General features: G+C 45.6%; 2 protein-coding genes across 2 annotated transcripts; both read left to right on the forward strand.

The window, feature by feature from the left end:
• Window positions 1-704: 704 nt before the first annotated feature.
• LOC121458388 (olfactory receptor 13C7-like) lies at window positions 705-2,806 on the forward strand. Its single transcript, XM_041667654.1, has 2 exons — window positions 705-1,622; window positions 2,780-2,806. Exons 1-2 carry the CDS (start codon window positions 705-707, stop codon window positions 2,804-2,806), a joined length of 945 nt encoding a protein of 314 aa, XP_041523588.1.
• An 8,055-nt stretch (window positions 2,807-10,861) lies between these two features.
• LOC121458373 (olfactory receptor 13C7-like) lies at window positions 10,862-11,824 on the forward strand. Its single transcript, XM_041667621.1, has one exon. The coding sequence runs from the start codon at window positions 10,862-10,864 to the stop codon at window positions 11,822-11,824; it is 963 nt and encodes a 320-aa protein (XP_041523555.1).
• The last annotated feature ends 10,142 nt before the right edge of the window (window positions 11,825-21,966 follow it).

The following is a 21,966-nucleotide window of genomic DNA, read 5'->3' on the forward strand; positions in this document are numbered from 1 at the left end:
GGTCTCTGTGGCACACAGACAGCCACTCAAACACACACACACACACACACACACACACACACACACACACACACAGAGAGAGAGAGAGAACCATTAAGAAGGTAGAAAACTTTATGTTTTAAAACAAGTATATTCTCAGTGTAGGAACTAAAATTATAACTGAACTTGGTGTGTGAGAAAGACCCAGGTTCAGAAGTACAGGCAAGAAGCTATGTAATGGCCAGGGTCACTGAACTGTGATTGCCCAAGGTCTCCAAACACGCGGCACACAGAATTACCTTCAGGGTGGTCCTGCTCTCCTATAACATGCAGGAAACAGCATATATCAACATTCGACATTACTTTTCTGTCCAAGCAGTATTAACTACAGAGATATCATTTACATCACTAAATTTAATTTTTTTTCCAGGTCTGCCACATAGATGGGCTTTTAGACAACTTGGCCCTACAGTTGAATCTCAGAGAGTAAGTTTTTGTTTTGTTTTGGAACAAGGCCTGCCTGACGATGTAGCTGATCTGGCTTCTAACTTGCAGGCCTACCTCAGCCCCCGAGTGCTGGGATGAAAGGTCTACACCACCAGCCCTTCCTCGGAAGCCAGTTTCTGGATGCTATGAAAGGCATCGTGTGTTGACTCCAGCAAGTCAAATAATGAGCGTGCATTTTCTGCCTTCAGTATTCCTCGGGATGAAAGACAGATTTTGAAATGGAAGTAGCCAACCAGTCCACAGTGACAGAATTTGTACTGCTGGGCCTCTCTGCCCACCCAACACTGGAGAAAACGTTCTTTGTGCTCATCCTGTCAATGTACCTGGTGATCCTGCTGGGCAACGGGGTCCTCATCCTGGTGACCATCCTTGATGCCCAACTGCATACGCCCATGTACTTCTTCCTGGGGAACCTCTCCTTCCTGGACATCTGCTACACCACCTCCTCGGTCCCCCTGGTCCTGGATGGCTTCCTCACTCCCAGGAAAACAATCTCTTTCTCAGGCTGTGCAGTACAGATGTTTCTCTCCTTTGCCATGGGAGCCACGGAGTGTGTGCTCCTGGGCATGATGGCGTTTGATCGCTATGTGGCCATCTGCAACCCCCTTAGGTACCCAGTGATCATGAGCAAGGCTGCCTATGTGCCCATGGCTGCCAGCTCCTGGGTGGCTGGTGGTGCCAACTCCTTGGTGCAGATCTCCCTTGCGGTACAGTTGCCTTTCTGTGGGGACAATGTCATTAATCACTTCATCTGTGAGATCCTGGCTGTCCTGAAACTGGCCTGTGCTGACATTTCAATCAATGTCATCAGCATGGAGGTGGCCAACGTGATCTTCCTGGGGGTCCCAGTTCTGTTCATCTTTGTCTCCTACACCTTCATACTCACCACCATCCTGAGGATCCCCTCCGCTGAGGGGAGGAGGAAGGCCTTCTCCACCTGCTCTGCCCACCTCACTGTGGTCATCGTCTTCTATGGGACCATCCTCTTCATGTACGGGAAGCCCAAGTCCAAGGACCCCCTGGGGGCAGACAAGCAGGACCTTGCAGACAAACTCATCTCCCTCTTCTATGGACTTCTGACCCCCATGTTAAATCCCATTATCTACAGCCTGAGGAACAAGGATGTTAAGACGGCTGTAAGGGACCTGGCAAGTCACAGATGCCTCACCTAGAGAGGGAGGGACATAGCCTATAACCCACACGTTCTGATGGTTCTCACTTGAGAATCTTCATGCAAAGTAGTGTCAGCTGACAGACAAGTTTCCTTAGAGCCAATCAGAGTGTGGTCCACAGACTGACATCACCTGGGAGCTTATTGGCATACAGAGTCTCCAGGCCCACAGCCATTGACTGGGAATCTTCATTTTAACAAGATTCTCCTGGGGATTTATATGCTTGCTAAACCTGGAGAAGTCTCGGTTAGGAGTATGGAATGGAGGCTGTGGTGTGTTGTCTGGATCGCTACTCCTGCCCAGAGATGAAGTGTTCATTGCATCGCCACTGGGTCTGTCAGTGACTGACAACATTCGTTGGGTTTCTCTACAGCGCCGCCCCCAACTAAGGAGAGCTACCACACCCACGGTCATGGTCTCTTCTTAGGTTGGCCCACTCTGTAACCTGTCAGCAGTGCTGCAGGCACTTCTCTGTGGCAGCCCGTGTTCTCCCTCTGCTCCCTTCAACAGCTCCCACAGAACACGTCCTGCGTGAAAAATCTCTCCATCAGAATCAGCTTCAGGGAAAGCCAGCCTGCGACACAGAACAACCAGCCCAGGTGTGTGAACAGTGTGCGTGTCACCCCTGTGTGCCCTTTGCGGCCATTGTCTGTGCTTAGAGAAAAAAAGTCACTCCCTCAAAAGCATTTGCTAAATGAAATCCTCTTAATTGTTTAAAGACAGAGTCTTAGGATGCAGCCCTGGCTGGCCCTTCACACACAGTGCTGAGCTTGAAAGTCCCACGAATAAGGACTCTTAAGACACCCAGGTGACTTTGCCAATGCTGCCCTTTAACTTGCCTTCCCCTTGCTTGAAGACAGGGGTTCATGTGTTGCTGTGGGTTGCATGTGCTGAACATCCTTATAAAACTGGGCTAAGGTGAGGACTCAGATGGGAGAAACATTGGCCTCCAAGAAAGTGGAAGCTGTCTCTGGATTGAGGCATAAGTGGGCTGAGGGCTTTGGGCCTTCATTTCCTTAGAGAGGTGGCAAAGCCCTGGTCAAGCTAAATCCACACACTTCTGTGGCAGCTCTGTGCACCTCCCCTGTGGCACCGTGGGAGAGGGTGCCTATGTTCTTCAGGTGACAAAGATGCTTGGAAAACTCTGATGCCAACCTCCTTCTCCTCACCAAGAAATTATTAGTACTAGGGCTTTTCTAAGGATTTAATTTACTTTTTTACTTGTGTATGCATGTGAGTGTGTGTGTGTATCAGTGCAGGTGCCCAGGGGAAGCAGAGGATACAGGAGAGAGCAGCCGATGCCCTGGAGCTGGAGTTACAGGCTATTGTGTGGTCTGAGCCCCCTGACTCGGCTGCTAGGATACTCGAGACTTGCTCTTAGCCACTGAGGTATCTCTCCAACCTTATTCTTTTAATTTTTCAAAAGGTATGCATGGGGTAGTTTCATGTAGCCCAGGCTGGCCTCAAACTCTCTATGTAGTTCCTTCTACCTCCATCACTCAAGTGCTGAGACTTTAGGAAGCCACGGTCTGTTTTTATTAGCAAAGCCCACTACTTTCTTCTAAGACCAGTGCTCATGGGTTGCTTTAACAGAAGCAAAGCTCCAGTTCAGAGCTAATTCTTCTGCCTCCCTGCCCCTCCCTCCCTTTCTCCTTCCTTCCCTCCCTGCCTCCCTTCTCATTCATTCTGAGAAAAGCTTCCAATCCCTGGCCCTGTGTAAAGAGACACACATGTATCCCATACCAACTGACGCTCAGCTCTCCGGCCCCAGATGAGGAAATACTTGGTTGAAGGGCTTTGACTAAGCAGGCCTTAGCAAAATTCTAGTCACCCTCTGGACTTCTGATGTCAGAGCTACTCCTGTCTGAGACTAGATACTGTGGATCCCTCTCCAGCCCCAGTGCTTTTCTGCCGTCATGGTCTCTGTTTGGATGTGCTACACTGTAGCCGCAGGGAGGGTTGCCCCAATCTATGGCAGAAAGAGTCCCTTCCTTACTGGGATCCAAGATGCAGGCAGAGTCTCTGCTGACTGAGAGGATGGATACCTACCATCATCCTCCCTGACCATCATGGCACAAAGCTTGCTCACGTTAGATCAACTGAATTAGTTAATAATGTTTAGTTATAAATAGTAGGAACCCAAAGTTGAGCCAGTTTAAACAAAGGACTGTATTTATTGTTTATTCATTATTTACATTTCACAGATCCATCGTGTACATGTATGTGCATGCACGTGTGTGTGCATGTATGTGCATGTGTGTGTGTGTATCATAGGTGCCATGGTAAATGTGTGGAGGTCAGGGGACAACTTGGAGTTGTTTCTCACGCCACACGGGTCCCAGGGATTGAACTCAGGTTGTCAGGCTTAACAGCAGGTGCCTTTACCCACTGAGCTGTCATGTCAGCCCCTAGTCATTATTTTATTTTGCGTTAGTTTATTTTATTAGAGATAGAGTCTGGTTATGTAGCCCAGACTGTCCTGAACTTACATTCTGTCTGCTTCTATATCCTGAGTGCTTAGCTTATAGGCATGTAGCATGATGCCCGACTATAACTGTCATCTTACTAATGTATGTGACCAAACAGTGGGAGGGTAGAGAGGCTGGCCCACAATAGACAGGAACAAAAAATAATACTGTGCAGGAATTCTCTTCCTCCTCCTCTTCCTCCTTCTAGGAGAAATGATTTATCTAAATTCTCTACAAAAGATCTAACAAAGAGTAGCCCTATTTGAAAATTGATTGACAAGTTATTTTTGGTTTTTATTGTATATTCATGTTGCTCAACGTATCTGTCTGTGTTGTAGAATAGGCTGCATTGTAGGATGCATTGTACATTGAGATATTTAAGCAATTTTCAGGTATAGGATGTATTGTCATTAACTATGGTCACTAATCATAATGTGCTGTAGAGAACATAAACCCATTTGTCTCATCTAATGGAAAGCTTGTATCTTTGGATCAACACTTCCTCAGCCACCACCTCCAGTCACTACACTACTCTGTTATGGTTTGAATGTATAATATCCCCCACCTGCTCATGTGTCTGAACAGCTGATCCCCAGCTGGTGGCACTGTTCTGGGAGGTTGTGGAACCTTTGGGATTCTCACCAAGCTATCAAGAGTGGGTCCCAGGAACGGGTGATAGGAACTAGGAGATCCCAAGCTCTATCTGACTGGTCAGCCTAGCCAAAGTGGAGAGTTTCTGGATCAGGGAAATCTTATCTTAAGATCCTAACCCAGTACAACAGAGAAAGACGCCCTGTGTCTTCCTCTGGCCTCTGGATTGTGGATACAGGGATGTGCACCCAAACTCTCATGTGCTAGTAACACACACACACACACACACACACACACACACACACACACACGTTTGAAGTCCCTGATCACATGATTAACTCAATGTTCAGTTTTTTGAAGGAATGCCAAACTATTTTCCAAGTGACTCTAGATAACATCCGTCCCCACCAGAAGCTTAGAAGGATTCCATTCTCTTCACACTTTGTCACTGCTCATCAATGGCATCCTGGTTCTGATGTGATGTTACCAGGTCAGGGTGCGCAGGGTTTACATCTTCCTGATGAGGGGTGACGTTGAACTACTTTTCCTGTGTGTCAGCTGGTTTGAGTTTTGTCTGTTTGATTGTGTTGAGACAGAGTTTCAATGTAGGATCATGGCTTGCCATGCCCCTGTCTCCACAGTGTTAGTGTTACAGTGTGCACACCATGTCCCTGCCTCCTCAGTGCTGGTGTTACAGTGTGCACACCATGTCCCTGCCTCCTCAGTGCTGGTGTTACAGTGTGCACACCATGTCCCTGCCTCCTCAGTGCTGGTGTTACAGGTGTGCACACCATGTCCCTGCCTCCTGAGTGCTGGTGTTACAGTGTGCACACCATGTCCCTGCCTCCTCAGTGCTGGTGTTACAGGTGTGCACACCATGTCCCTGCCTCCTCAGTGCTGGTGTTACAGGTGTGCACACCATGTCCCTGCATCCTCAGTGTTGGTGTTACAGTGTGTACACCATGTCCCTGCCTCCTCAGTGCTGGTGTTACAGGTGTGCACACCATATCCCTGCCTCCTCAGTGCTGGTGTTACAGGTGTGCACACCATGTCCCTGCATCCTCAGTGCTGGTGTTACAGGTGTGCACACCATGTCCCTGCATCCTCAGTGCTGGTGTTACAGGTGTGCACACCATGTCCCTGCATCCTCAGTGCTGGTGTTACAGTGTGCACAGCATGTCCCTGCCTCCTCAGTGCTGGTGTTACAGGTGTGCACACCATGTCCCTGCATCCTCAGTGCTGGTGTTACAGTGTGCACACCATGTCCCTGCCTCCTCAGTGCTGGTGTTACAGGTGTGCACACCATGTCCCTGCATCCTCAGTGCTGGTGTTACAGGTGTGCACACCATGTCCCCGTCTCCATAGTGCTAGTGTTATGGGTGTGCACACCATGCCCCATTACTTCTATTTTTGGAGAAACTAAACTGAGACCACTGTCTGTCCTGAGTGTGGCACATGCCTGTGACCCCAGTGTTTGGAAGGTCAATGTAGGAGGACTGGAACTTCAGGGTCATCCTCGGCTAATTAGCAAGTTTGGAGGCAGCCTATGCTACAAGAAACCTAGTCTCAAAAATCAAGGGGACAAACAAAAACCCTATGACTAGACTTAATTGTTGATTTTTTATATAAAGAGCTTTTACTTGCCAATGAGCACAGTAATTGTTGGCTCTTAAATAATCCATTCCCATAGCATACTATCTACAGTTTTAAATTTTACTTAAATTTTTGAAAATTTTTATTTATGTGTACATATATACACATCTGCCATGTGTATCTAGGTGCCCTCAGAGGCCAAAGAGGAGGTGGATCCCCTTCATCTAGTGTTAATTTTCTTTTTAATGCTTTCTATTAATACCCTCAGGTGTATTGTCTGCATGTGTGTCTGTGTCATGGGGTGCCCGGTGTCCACAGAGGCAGAAGATGCCATCTGAGCCCTTAGAACTATAAGCTGCCAGGTAGGTCCTGGGAACTGTACCAGGATCTGCAAGAGCAGCCAGGGCTCTTAACCACCTCTCCACCTCTCCACCCCCCCCTTTAAAGTAAGAGTGTAAAGACTTTTACAAAAGGATCAGAATGAAGACCTCATCCAATTTTAGACAGGCATCTGGTTTATCTTCCTAACATTTGGGGACAGCAATTCATTTCATTAATTTGCCCTTAATGGGTCCATTCAACCACTCAACTAAGTTCAGGCTGCGTAATTTATTTACCTATTTAAATTGTGTATGTCTGTATGTTTGTGCAAGCTTGTTCTGAGGGGGTGGACAGGTGTGTGGGGGTGCATGTGCACCTGGGGGCTGGAGGACAACCTCTGGTGTCACATCGAAGGAATGCTGTCCACCTAACTTTGGGACAGGATCTTTCATTCACGTGGAGTATGCCAAGTGAGCTAGGCTGGTTGGGCCCCATAGATCTGCCTATCTCTGCCTCCTCAGTGCTGAGATTTCAAGTGTGAGCAACCGTGCCAGGCTTTTCTACATGGGTTCTGGGGATCGAACGCAGGTCCTGCTGCTTGCAAGACAAGAGCACTAGACTAGACCATCTCACCAGCTCCAGTTTGCACAGTTTAAATAAAGCTGAGATAACTTCAGGGTCATCAGTTGGCTTCTTAGTGCTGCTTGCAGCTGGGAGGGATGCCTGCACTGTACAGCCAGCAACCTGACATGGAGGGTGGACCTCATGCTGTGAAGGAGATGGGTAAAGTTAGTTTAATGGGAATGGGGAATATTAGAAGTACTTCTGCAGTTCTCCAGAGGTAACGACAACCATTGATGGCAGTATCCATCTGTGAACTCAAGCCCTTCCTGTGTCCTTACTCACACATCCCTTGGTTGTGGGAAGGGCCTCTTTTTCACCTCCAAATCCTTAGTAGCCACCCCAGGGCCTGCCCCAAGTAAGAGGATAGCTGGGAACATTGGGACAAAGCAACCCTCAGTTCTTAGTCTCTAATGTTATCTTAAACAGCTGCTCAGGGTTACTGGATGACCAGGGTGCCTGTCTCAGCTATGGGGACCGTCATCCTGTTTGTAGTCAAAGCACAGTTAGGATTTTATTCTTCCCCTACTCCCAGGAAGGGCGGCAAGCATAGGACATGGGTCAGGATCTTCCTCATCTAAGGAGCACCCCTTTAGTGAGAGTTCGGATTCACACAGACCTGTCTGCTAGTGTCTAATTGGATTTATGGAACATAGGCCCCCAATCCCTGTGAGCTCTTACAGCAAATCTTAAATTGCCTCTGGGATTGAGACTGGCTCCCAAACAGAACTCTGAACTTTTCCAGGATCCTTGATAAGCCCTCTGGAGAGCTAGGTTAGGGCAGAGGGCAGAAAGCACAGAACACACAGGCCGGGCAGAGTTCCAACAGCAGCTGGTAGCGGCCCCTCCAGCTGTCTTTCATCTTCTTTTTTTCCCTGGGAGTGGGGAAGGGCAGCTAGAGTCAGGAGAAATACGGGCCCCTCCAGTTACCGCCAAGTGTTTATTTCCTTCCTTTCGCTGTGCCCTCTTACAGAAAACTATCTCATGAGGTAGTGAAACAGATTTGCTATGTGTTCCAGGCCAACAGAAAAGGCTGGGCCAGGCAAGAACAATAGAAGTAGGTGAAACCATCCTTTTCCTAGCCCAGGGAGCTTCCAGCCTCTGCCTCACCAGGAGCCCTTCTGCCGGGTGAGCGCCCATTCCCGCCATGGACTTTCTTGCTCAGTGGACACAGGCAGGGTTCTCTCTGGGGCCAGACCTTCTTCAGGTAGGTGAGAGGAAGAGCCAAAGTGGAACCCAAGGACAGATGGAATCCAAGGTTAGACCTGGGTTCTGCCTTCCACATCTCTCAGGTTCTTTATAGAGGGAGTCCCAGCTGGTGGCAGGGATAGGGCAGAGTGGGGGGACATAAGTGGAGGGGCAACTATAGAAGGAGAAAGTTTCTGCTTAATGCAAGGCAAACTCTAATTATCAAGGCTGATTGATGAAAGAATGAGGGACGTGAGATACATATCAGGTGTTCAAAAACAATTGGGACTTTTTCTCCTGGAAGAATCATGTGGTTGAGGAAGAGCAGTTACTTCACGGAGTCCTTGGCACAGCATACCTCTCCTTTGCATCGAGCTGTCTCTGCGGTGGCTTACATCTCTTTTGCACAGCGCTAACATCTCTCAAAGCAGATCTCTTTTCCCAGATACTCCCGATGCCTACAGCTCAGCTTCTCTGACAGCTGCATGAGGATAACTTTAGCCTGGGTCTGGTTTCTCTCACCCATTTTCCCGAGCATCAGTCAATGATACAGAAGTGGAGCAAAGGTCCCCCTCACTCCACTCAAGCCCGGCTACAAGGCAGGTTTCTTAGAAGGGCGGTTCTCAGCCTTCCCTATGCTACACCCCTTTAATACAGTTCCTCATGTTGTAGTGACAATAAAATTATTTTTGTTGCTACTTCATAAGTGTAATTTTGATGCTGTTATGAGCTATAATGTAAATATTTTTTTAATTTATTTATTTATTATGAATACAATGTTCTGCCTGCATGTATGTCTGCAGGGCAGAAGAGGAACCAGATCTCATTACAGATGGTTATGAGCCGCCATGTGGTTGCTGGGAATTGAACTCAGGACCTTTGGAAGAGCAGCCTGTGCTCTTAACAACTGAGCCATCTCTCCAGCCCTAATGTAAATATTTGATATGCAAAATATCTGATGTGAACCCCTACAAAGGGGACTCGACCCACAGGTTGAGAACGGTTGTCTTAGAGGAGGGGATGACACATCTATTGTCCAGGAATGTCCTAGAGAGAGCGAGAACAGCTTCATAACTGGGCCTTCTGTCCTCAGCAGACATGGTCCGGCACAAATGGTAGACAAGAACATGTGGGATGAGATAGAGTCTAGGGGAGAGTGGGGAACCCCTGGTCCTGTCCCAGCCCTGGGGTTCTCTGGGAGCTTCAGTTTCCTCATTGTTTTAAAACACGCTTTATCTTTATTTCTTTGTATGTAACATGCACACACATATGTACAGTGCTCACGCAGAGGTCGGAGAACAACTTGAAGGAGTTAATTCTCTCTTTCCATCTTATGGGCCCTGAGAACTGAACTGGGGCTGTCATGCTTGGCAAACAGTGCCTTTGCCCCCTGAACCAGCTGTCTGGCCCCAGTGTCCTCATTCTTAACTCAAGAAGTCAAGGCTTAAGGTCTTCTCTAACATACAGGTCTGCAGTTCTGTCCCTGTGGCTCCTGGCTCTCTCCGTGAGCCAGGCCTCTGTCAGCCTGGGCAGAACTGTCCCACTTGCTTTGCAGAATGCGTTACGATGGCACTGCGGTGGCTTTAATGGTTGAGTCCAGAAGGGGCTGAGTTAGGGCAGACAACTGCTCCAAAGCACAGTCCAGCCACAAAGACACTTGTCCCTCAGAGGTGTGGAGCACCGAGGCCAACTGTTGAGCTATGGGAGAGAGGATACAGCTGTGCTTCTGTAAGGGCCACCATGCCTGGTGGCACACAGACCCTATCTCGATAGTGCCACCCAGTGACAGCATCCATCAAGGTCACAAGAAACAAAGATCAAGCCAGGCACTGTGCAACAAATAGAAATTAATTCTGGCTAGACTCTCACTGCCTGGCATCTGCCCACTATCCTATCTCTCTATGGAGCTAAATTATTAGCATAATATTATTGTGAGAGTACAGAATGAAGCTAGAGGGCCGAGATGATGCCAACAGCTAGCACTACCGAGAGTGACAGCAGCCTATGAGAGTGGTGGAATGGTTCTGGAACAAGCAGGAGTAGCCAGAGGAGTCTGTGTCCCTCCCCTCTTCTGGAACCATGTAGCATTTTAAAGACTTCCTCTTTGTGGTTTTCATGTAGCCCTGCGTGCATAAAGAGACACATCCCTTCCTTCAGGCATGCCAGCTCCACCGGCCTGACTATATACCATGACTTTCCATGTATCATGGTTGGTTAGTCCATCAGAGGCCTTTTCCTGCTTGAACCAATGCGTTGGGACCTCTCTGGTAACTTGATAATGAATTTTATCCCTTCAACACTGGTTTTACACGCTGGTATCTAAAGGGTAAATCTAATTATACCTTCTAGAAGCATGCCCATAAGCTGGTCCCGGTATGTGCTTGCTGATTCCGTTTTCATGAGAGGGAGAGAGCATGAGAAATGGAAGTGGCCAACCAGTCCATGGTAACTGAATTCATCCTGCTGGGGTTGTCAGATCACCCAACACTGGAGAAAACGTTCTTTGTGCTCATCCTGTCAATGTACCTGGTGATCCTGCTGGGCAACGGGGTCCTCATCCTGGTGACCATCCTTGACGCCCATCTGCACACGCCCATGTACTTCTTCCTGGGGAACCTCTCCTTCCTGGACATCTGCTACACCACCTCCTCCATCCCCCTGGTCCTGGATGGCTTCCTCACTCCCAGGAAAACAATCTCTTTCTCAGGCTGTGCAGTACAGATGTTTCTCTCCTTTGCCATGGGAGCCACGGAGTGTGTGCTCCTGGGCATGATGGCGTTTGATCGCTATGTGGCCATCTGCAACCCCCTTAGGTACCCAGTGATCATGAGCAAGGCTGCCTATATGCCCATGGCTGCCAGCTCCTGGGTGGCTGGTGGTGCCAACTCCTTGGTGCAGATCTCCCTTGCGGTACAGTTGCCTTTCTGTGGGGACAATGTCATCAATCATTTCACCTGTGAGATCCTGGCTGTCCTGAAACTGGCCTGTGCTGACATCACCATCAATGTCATCAGCATGGGGGTGGCCAACGTGATCTTCCTGGGGGTCCCAGTTCTGTTCATCTTTGTCTCCTACACCTTCATACTCACCACCATTCTGAGGATCCCCTCCGCTGAGGGGAGGAGGAAGGCCTTCTCCACCTGCTCTGCCCACCTCACTGTGGTCATCGTCTTCTATGGGACCATCCTCTTCATGTACGGGAAGCCCAAGTCCAAGGACCCCCTGGGGGCAGACAAGCAGGATGTTTCTGACAAACTCATCTCCTTATTTTATGGGGTGTTGACCCCCATGCTGAACCCCATCATCTACAGCCTGAGGAACAAGGATGTGAAGGTTGCTGTGTGGAACCTGGTGGGTCGGAAATGCCTCGTTCAGGGATTGTGAGGGAAGTGGGTTAATTTCTGGTTCTGTGTACATCAGGCTTCTGCTAGGAACGACCACTTATTAAGCATAGACTTGCTCGGTCCTACAGATCAGTTTGGGCTGAGTTCTTCTTGAGTGCCTGAGGCTGGATCATCAGCTCCTTAGACTAAAGACAGTGGCTGTATTTTAGTCCAATTACTGGCCTTGAATCAAGAAAAAGAGACTGCGAAAATCAAATATTCTTTCTATGCCAAAAAAACCCAATAAAACTTGGTGAAAAATGTGCTTCTTTCTTTATCAGTAAAGACTAGTTGGGATATGTGTGTCACATTTTGTTCTTGTTGTTGTACAGTTCCCAACTGTACAATTGGGAACACACTGTGAGAAAAACTCAATTCTTATTATATTTTGATTTAAACAGAGTCTTGCTATGCAGCCTAAATTGGTCTGGAATATTCCACACACACCCAAGTGCAGAACATTTACATCTCTTCCAAAGGTTCTCTCACGCCCCCTTGTAGCCAGTCCACATCCCCAACCCCAAGAACTCCTAAGTAATTTCTAGAAAGTTTTGTTTTCTAGAAATTTCAGACACTAGATTGTGCATTTATTTTTATGTCTGAGGTTTTTTCTTTTCCTCTTTTATGTTTTAGATGTTTATCAGTGGTAACATGTATCAAGAAAAAGGGGTCATGAATTCAAGGGGGAGCACAGAAGAAGCTGGAGGGTGAAGAGGGAGGAATAGATATGATACAAATGCAGAGTGCAGTGTACTCATGCATAAAATTCTCAAAAAAATAAAAGTGTGATCTATATCTAAAGCCGAATTTAAATGGAATGTTGAAGCTTTAAATATATGCCAAAATTTATAACTTTTCACCTTGACAAACTAGAAAAAGAACAAAATAAATCTAATGTGTGTGGGGGAAGGGAATTATAATACAAACTACAACAAACATAATAAATGGAAAAGAGATAATAGAAGACATTAGCAACCATCCCTTGCAACCTCGGAGGGTCTCTGATGCACAGACTGCGGCTGCATAGAGTGGACCACGAGGTGAGTGACCAGTTCTCCAGCTGGGCAGCCCAGTCTCTAGGCCCTTGGTACCAGGGCAAAACCCTGGGCCTCTCTCCCCCACCTGCCTCAATTTCACTGCTGGCTAGCAGGCAAGCCATCTGCAGGCAGGCTGCTTCAACACCCCACCCACATTGATTGGACCTTGTAAATTACAAGTCTCACTCCACCTCCATACCTACCCATGCCTGGAGACACTGCCAGCACCAATTGGAAGACATGGGTAGGCACCAATGCAAGAATTCATTTAATAATCTAAAAAGCAACACGGTAACACCAGAACCCAGTGGACATACAACAAGATCTAATCATCCTAGGCCAGAAGAAGCAGAAGAAAATGACCTTAAATATAACTTTATGAAGATGTTAGAGACACTTAAGAAAGAGATGAAAAATTCGCTTAAAGAAATGGAGGAAAAGACAAATAAAAAACTGAAAGAAATCAATAAATCTCTTAAAGAAATCCAAGAAAACCAAGAAAATAAACCAATCAAACAGGTGACACAAACAGTTCAAAGAGTTCAAGATTTGAAAACTGAAATAAAGGCAATAAGAAAACTCAAACCAAGGGAATTCTGGAAATGGAAAATCTGGGTAATTGAACAGGAACTACAGCTGCAAGCATAACCAACAGAATACAAGATATGGAATCTCAGGCATTAAAGATTCGATAGAAAAAAATAGATTCATTGGTCAAAGAAAATGTTAAATCCAACAAATTCTTTATTTTTTATTTTTTTTTTATTTTTCGAGACAGGGTTTCTCCGTAGCTTTTGGTTCCTGTCCTGGAACTAGCTCTTGTAGACCAGGCTGGCCTCGAACTCACAGAGATCCACCTGCCTCTGCCTCCCGAGTGCTGGGATTAAAGGCGTGCGCCACCACCGCCCGGCTAATCCAACAAATTCTTAACACAGAAAATCTGGAACACCATGAAAAGACCAAACCTAAGAATAATAGGGATAGAAGAAGAAGAAGAAGAAGAAGAAGAAGAAGAAGAAGAAGAAGGAGTCAACTAAAAGGCACAGAAAATATATTCAACAAAATCATAGAAGAAAACTTTCCCAACCTAAAGAAGGATATCCCTATGAAGGTACAAGAAGCTTACAGAACAGCAAATAGACTGGACCAAAAAAAAAAAAGTTCCCTTGCCACATAATAATCAAAACACCAGACATACAGAAATTAAAAAAGAATATTAAGAGCTGCAAGGGAAAAAGGTCAAGTAACTTATAATGGTAGACCTATCAGAATTACACCCGACTTCTCAATGGAAACCATGAAAGCCAGAAGGTCCTAGAGAGATGTGCTGCAGACACTAAGAGACTACAGATGCAAACCCAGACTACTATACTAGCCAAGTTTTCAATCACCATCGATGGAGAAAACAAGATATTCCATGACAAAACTAAATTTAAACAATATGTATCCACAAACCCAGCATTACAGAAAGTACTAGAAGGAAAACTCCAACCCAAAGATGCTAGTTCCGTACACAAAAACACAGGCAACAGATAACCTCACACCAGCAAATCTCAAAGAAGGGAAACACACAAACACTAACACCAAAAACTAATAGGAATTAACAATCATTTGTCATTAATATCTCTTAATATCAATGGACTCAATTCACTTATAAAAAGACACAGGCTAAGAGAATGGATAACAAAGCAAGATACATTCTTCTGCTGCATACAAGAATACCTCAACTTCAAAGACAGACATTACCTCAGAGTAAAGAGTTGGGAAAAGATTTTCCAATAAATGGACCTAAGAAATAAATGGGTGTAGTTATCCTAATAGTTAACAAAATAGACTTCAAACTAAAATCAATCAGAAGAGATGGAGAAGAACACTTTATTCTCATAACAGGAAAAATCCATCAAGATGAAGTCTCAATCCTGAACATCTATGCCCCAAATACAAGAGCACCCACATATGTAAAAGAAACGCTACTAAACCTCAAATCACACATCAAGCCCTACACACTAATAGTGGGAGACTTCAACACCCCACTCTCCCCAATAGACAGGTCAACTAGACAGAAACTTAACAGAGAAATAAGAAAACAGATGTCATGACTCAAATGGACTTAACAGACATTTATAGAGCATTTCGCCCAAACACAAAAGAATATACCTTCTTCTCAGCACCTCATGGAACCTTCTCTAAAATTGACCACATTCTCAGTAACAAAGCAAACCTCAACAGATACAAAAAAAATTGGAATAATCCCATGTATCTTATCAGATCACCATGGCATAAAGTTAGAAATCAACAACAGTAATTGCAGAAAGCCCACAAACTTATGAAAATTGAAAAGTATTCAACTGAATCACCCTTGGGTCAAAGAAGTTAAAGACTTCCTAGAATTCAACAAAAAATGAATGCACATCATACCCAAATCTATGGGACACTGTGAAAGCAGTGTTAAGAGGAACACTCACAGTACTAGGTGCCTACATAAAGAAAGTGGAGAAATCTCACACTAGCAACTTCATAGCACACCTGAAAGCTCTAGAACAGAAAGAAGCAAACTCACCCAGGAGGAGGAGACAATAGGAAATAATCAAATTGAGGGCTGAAATCAATAAAATAGAAACAAAGTAAATAATACAAAAAAATCAATGAAACAAAGAGCTGGTTCTTTGCGAAAATCAACAAGATAGACAAACCTTTATCCTAACTAACCAAAAGGCAGAGAGAGAACATGAAAATTAACAAAATCAGAAATGAAAAGGGGGACATAACAACAGACACTGAGGAAATCCAGAGAATCATTAGGTTATACTTTGAAAAACTTGTACTCCACAAAATTGGAAAATTTAAAAGAAATGGATAATTTTCTGGATAGGTACCACAGACCAAATTAAATCAAGACCAGATGAACAATTTAAATAGATGTATAACCTGTAAGGAAATAGAAGCTGTCATCAAAAGTCTCCCAATCAAAAAACATCCAGGGCCTGATGGTTTCAACACAGAATTCTATCAGAACTTCAAAGAAGAGCTAATACCTGTACTCCTCAAATTGTTCCACACAATAGCAACAGAAGGAACATTTCCAAACTCTTTTTATGAAGCTACAGTTACCCTGATAATACCAAAACCATACAAAGGCTCAACCAAGAAACAGAATTACAGCCCAATCTCCTTCATGAACATTGATGCAAAAATACTGGTAAACAGAATCCAAGAACACACAAAAAAAATCATCTACTATGATCAAGTTGGCTTCAGCCCAGAGATGCAGGGATGGTTCAACATACAAAAATCTAACAATGTAATCCACCATATAAACAAACTGAAAGAAAAAAAAACATATAAAATACATCATTCCTTAATGATAAAGGTCTTGGAGAGATCGAGGATCCAAGGAACATATCTAAACATAATAAAAGCAATATACAGCAAGCCAACAGCAAACATCAGATTAAATGGAGAGAAACTCAAAGCGATTCCACTAAAATCAGGAAAAAGACATGCCTGTCCACTCTCTCCATATCTGTTCAGCACAGTACTCAATGTTCTAGCTAGAGCAACAAGACAAAAAAGATCAAGGGGATACAAATTGGAAAGGAAGAAGTCAAACTTTCACTATTTGCAGATGATATAATAGTACACATTAGTGACCCAATTGGGAGCTCACCAAGGCCAGCTGGACTGTGACTGAAAAAGCATGGGATAAAACCGGACTCTCTGAACATGGCGAACAATGAGGGCTGATGAGAAGCTTTTGATCCTACTTAATGTTCTGGCTTTGTGGGAGCCTAGCCAGTTTGGATGTTCACCTTCCTAGATATGGACAGAGGGGGGAGGACCTTGGACTTTCCACAGGGCAGGGAATCCTGACTGCTCTTTGGACTGGAGAGGGAGGGGGAGAGGAGTAGGGGGAGGGGAGAAAGGTGGGAGGAGGGGGAGGGAAATGGGAGCCTGGGAGGAGGCGGAAACTTGTTTTTTTCCTTTTCTTAATAAAAAAAATAAAATAAAAATAAAATACAGACAGCAGTGAAAAAACAAAAACAAAAACAAATTCAGTGAAGGAACTCCTACAGCTGATAAACACCTTCAGTAATGTGCCTGAATACAAGATCAACTCAAAAATATCAGTAGCCCTCCTTGCCTTGGCAGAATGGGGGGTGGGCAGGGCTTGTCTCTTAAAGGGACAAGACAGACCATTACACCCATGAGACATGAGAAAGGAGCAGAGACTAGGAGGAGGGTAAAAGGTGGGATAGAGATAGAGGGGGTGAAGAAGGTGGGAGGAATCCCCTACAATACATTTTTTTGTTTTTGTTTGTTTTTGTAAATGCCAAAACAATATCTAATACATGGTATGTTGGTGGTTTTTTAATTTTTTATTATTTTATTTTTTTTTTTGAGACAGAGTCTCATTATATAGCCCTGGCTGGTCTGGAACTCACTGTGTAGATCAGGCTGGCTTTGAACTCACAGAGATCCTTCTGCTTCTGCTTTCCAAGCGCTGTGATTAAGGATGTGAGCCACCGTACCTGGCTTGTACACTAATATTTAAAAAATTAAAACCTGCTAAGTAAAAATAAGCAAATGTTGTCACTTCCTGATTCTTACCATACACAGAAGTTAATTCACTGTGGATCATGGATCCAAACCAAAGCTAAAACTATGAAATTTAAAATATAGAAAAATACCTTTATGACTAGGGGTAAGAAAAATAATGACAAAAAATGATAGGGTTGATCAAAATATAAGACATCAGTTCAGCAGAAGATACAGTTATGAAAATGAGTGCCTATGCCAGGCATGGTGTGTCATTGAGGCAGGAGGATAAAGGGCTCAGACCAGCCTGGATGACACAACAAGACCCCAACTCAAAAGAGACATAAGCCATGACCTGGAAGGCCGTGTGCAGCTCACATAGCTGGAGAAGGTCAGATTGCAGAATGGATAAGGAACAAAGCAATGGAAATGAGAATAAAGGACATAAAAGGTCTGAGTAGATAATGCCCAAAGGAAGATACACGAACAACCAGTTACCAAATTAAAAAAAATACTCAATATTCTGTGGTCCAGAAACGCAGATTAAAGCCACAGTGAGTTAGCACAACACCTTCCACGGTAGCAAACCTTAAAAGACTGACAACGGTGAACACTGGCAAGGCTGTGCTGCAATTAGAACCCTCGTGCGCAACACCTTTGTAAAGGACTTGCCAGGTTCTTATAAAAACTAAGTGTGTGTCCCATGGTTTGATCCAGCAACCTCATCCCCAGGTGTTTAGCCAAGAAAAACACAAATGTATACAAAACACTTGTCTATGACAATCACTAATAGCTTTGTTCATAAAGACTCAAGATGGAAACAGCCTAGCGGACAGCCAGCAAGGAGGATGGGCAGATGAACCCGGAGTGTCCGTGCAATGGAATATTACTCAGTAGTAACAAGGAATCTTGTACATGCACATCGTTCTGTGATTCCTGTGTCTGTTCTCAACATAGAGCTGACAGCTTTGTTTGTTTGTTGTTTTTTCAAGACGGGATTTCTCTGTGTAACAGTCCTGGCTGTCCTGGAACTTGCTTTGTAGACCAGGCAGGCCAGAACTCACAGAGATCTGCCTGCCTCTGCCTCCCGAGAACTGGGATTAAAGGCGTTGGCAGCTCTGACTTTATTATACCAGAAGTACAGTTTAGTCTACCTTCACGTAATTTCTACTCCACTGCCTCCTTCTTGAAGTCTTTCCTAAACAGCTGTCCCTGGCCATGCTATGAACCACATGCAGACAGTCTGATTCCTCTCTCTCTCTCTCTCTCTCTCTCTCTCTCTCTCTTTCCACAAGTTTTCTCTGTAGCTTTAGAGCCTGTCCTGGAACTAGCTCTTCTAGACCAGGCTGCCCTCGAACTCACAGGGATTCACCTGCTTCTACCTCCTGAGTGCTGGGATTAAAGGTATGTGCCACCACCACCCGGTCTCTTGACCCCCACATCTTGTATGGACTGTGCAGATACGGTGCAGAGACACCCCCTCTTGGTCTCTAATATAACTCTACAGATCATGCACCCTGTTAGGTCTAGACCCACCCATTAGAACATCTCATAGGACACTTGATTGGAAATGGCCCATGGGCCCCTTCCTCTCTGTCTCTTGGTCTCTGCCCACTTGTGGTGCTCAGAGGCCATCAGGTGGTTTCCTCTCTTGCTGTTGGCCCGATGAGGCCCACCGAGGTACAGATCTGGCAATGGCACACCGCTTCTGTCACAGGTCTGGTGTGCTGCCTCTCCTGGGTCACACTGAAGCCTAACTGCTTTCCAGGCTGGGGCTTCCCTGGAGACTGTCCCCCCCCCCCCCCGTCTTCTCAAAGACATTTAGCCAAACTGAAGTTTGCAGAAATTCAAGCGAGGAGTTGGCGTGTCTACCCAGAGGTCCCTCGGCAAGAGTGGGAGTTTCCAGCAGGCGCGGTGGTGGAAGGAGGAGGCTCCGGGAGGGCTTCGGTGTAATTGGATCTTGGGGACATTGTCCCAAAGGGTTAAGAAGTTTCCTGACTGTGCCATTCCATTTCTGAACTTTTAATCACTTCAGGGAGTGCAGAGTTCCACGTACGGCGCTGGTTTCGAATCAACACCGAATGTAGTGGCTCTCATTAGGGGACACAGCCTGAAACAGAAGGAGGCCAAGTGGGAGAACGAACTTGGAGTGTTTTCTTCAAATCAGAAGTGGCGTCTCAGCCCGGGCCCCTTAAGTCACTGCTACTATTTCTAGCCTGGACACCCTACCTCAGTCTCAGACGCCCCTTTGGAGCAGTTTCTAATTAAGGTAAGTAAGGATTCTTGTAAAAAACCATCCTCAACCTTCATTAGCCAATCGGCATTCCTAGCATTTGACTTTCTACAGTGACTGAGTTTGAGAAGGGAATAAACGAAGCAGTTTCAGTGGCATCACCAAGACTGGGGACCAAGCTGAACCCCCCTCCTGAAGCTAAAAACCCTGAATATCAAGAGACTTCTAAGGTCTGTCAGCCTGAGTTCATGGACTCACCAGCTTGAGAGACTGACCCCATATCCAAGATGGTCCCATCTCACAATGACCTTCCACAGACTCAGGCAGTTTAGCAGGAGATGGACACTACCATATGAGTGAGAAAAACCCAGAAGGATGCTGGCTCCTTCCGTCTGGAGAATCTTCTGCTGTTCAATGGCCCTGCAAACACAGAGCAGGCCATCTGAGAATGTAGGGAGCTCTTCCGCTCCAGCAGAAATCAAGCCAGAACTTCAAGGCAGAGCTCGAGTGTTGTTCAGGGAAGGACCTAGAATGGGAGAGAAGGCTGAGCTAGATTACTGAGAGGCATAGTCAGTGTTGGAACAGCAGTCCAGGTGACCCACTGAATCAGGAGTCTTGAGGACTGTTATGTCCACTGACGCCTGTGAGGATGCCCACTCAGAAGAAAAGGAACCTAGCAATCTCTCTCTCTCTCTCTCTCTCTCTCTCTCTCTCTCTCTCTCTCCTGTCTAAAAAAACTAGGTTCCCAGAAATTGTGAGCCACTATGTATCAGTTTATCTTTAAGAAACACCAGATTCAAACTATTTGGGGACATATTAGAATTTCCAGAGTATAACATCACCTAGGAAAATGCTCGCTCTTTGTAATATCTCTCTAATACTACATTTCCTTCTCTTTAAAGACTCAGTAGAGTTCTGTATTTCCAAGAGAGCTTCTGTGAGCCCAGTTCCCACTGATGTCCTCTGCAGAAGCCCTCTGCTTCCCATCTCTACTAGGCAGTGAGGCCCCTAAGCCCAGGCCATGGGTCATTTACGATCCTCATAGCAACTGTTACACCCACCTGCTGACTGATCAACAAGTATTTTTGTGGCTGGATATTCAGACATATTGGATAGATTAATGGAGTCTGGATGCATGGATAAATGATTCCAATAGGCAGAAAGCCCTGGGGCTGGCGTTACAGGAAGTCTGGAGAGTAACAGAGTGTGTTTTCTCTGAGAAGGCCCCAGACCAAAGCAATGGTTTTGGCAAGTGTGGTGGCTTACATCCCAGCACTCAGGATGCTGAGGTAGGAGGATAGTCATGAGTTTGAGCTCAGTCCAGGTTAGCCTCAGTGAGAATGAGACCTACCAAACAAAAGCAAACAGAACACAAAATACATAAACACAGAAATGAAGGAAGGTGGGGAGGGAAGGAGGGAGGAAGAAAGACAGGAAGAGAGGGAGGGAAGGGGAGGGAAGGAAAGAGGGAAGGGGAGGGAGGGAGGGAAGGAAAGAGGGACGGGGAGGGAGGGAGGGAGAACTTTTAAGGCAAGGACCAATATTTATGTCTCTAACACAAAGCAGGAGAAACATGAATGATGGAGGAAGGTCATTGGTTAAAAAATAAAGAAACTGCCTTGGCCCATTTTATTGGTTAGAACATAGGTGGGTGGAGTAAACAGAACAGAATGCTGGGAGGAAGAGGAAGTGAGCTCAGACTCCACAGCTCTGCTCTCTGGAGCAGAGACGCCATGCTCCGCTCTCCCGGGCAGACGCACACAATGAAACAAGCCGCCAGGTCAGACATGCTGAATCTTTCCCGGTAAGACCAGAGCTACACAGTTTATTAGAGATGGGTTGATCGGGATATCAGAATTAGCCTGTAAGGGCTAGAGCTAATGGGCCAAGCAGAATGGGCCAAGTAGTGTTTAAAAGAATACAATTTGTGTGTTGTTATTTCGGGGCATAAGCTAGCCAAGCGGCTGGGGTGCTGGGGACACAGCCCCGCCGATCATATTACAACACACGAAACATATTTAGTCCCTTCTCTGAATACACTTTCTAGTAAATTGCCATACAGGATACAACATGGACAAAATCAATGCTTTGTGTATCAATTTATTGATCAGATCATTAAATCATTGGATTTGTAATGTTGTTGTTTTTAACCCCCAGTTGTTGCCATTGATTTTGTTGCTTCTTTTTCTTGCAAAGAAATACTTCTGTAGGATTTCAGAGCTGTCTTTTAATCACTCTGCCAAACTGGGACTGCAGACCTGATGTCCTAACCCAAAGCAAAGTAAAATGTTCGGCTTGGAGCCAAGCATAGGCTTCAGTTGACAGAGACCACACAGA

The sequence above is a fragment of the Microtus oregoni genome, unplaced genomic scaffold, assembly GCF_018167655.1.
Source record: "Microtus oregoni isolate MIOR12 unplaced genomic scaffold, Mior012 000017F_ref0000208, whole genome shotgun sequence".
In the NCBI taxonomy this organism is placed as follows: Eukaryota; Metazoa; Chordata; class Mammalia; order Rodentia; family Cricetidae; genus Microtus; species Microtus oregoni.

Coding starts and splice junctions, on each gene's coding strand:
- LOC121458388 (XM_041667654.1), top strand. CDS start 705: ATGGAAGTAGCCAACCAGTCCACAGTGACAGAATTTGTACTGCTGGGC. Junction 1,623..2,779: donor ACAAGGATGTTAAGACGGCT/GTAAGGGACCTG, acceptor TATGTTCTTCAG/GTGACAAAGATGCTTGGAAA.
- LOC121458373 (XM_041667621.1), top strand. CDS start 10,862: ATGGAAGTGGCCAACCAGTCCATGGTAACTGAATTCATCCTGCTGGGG.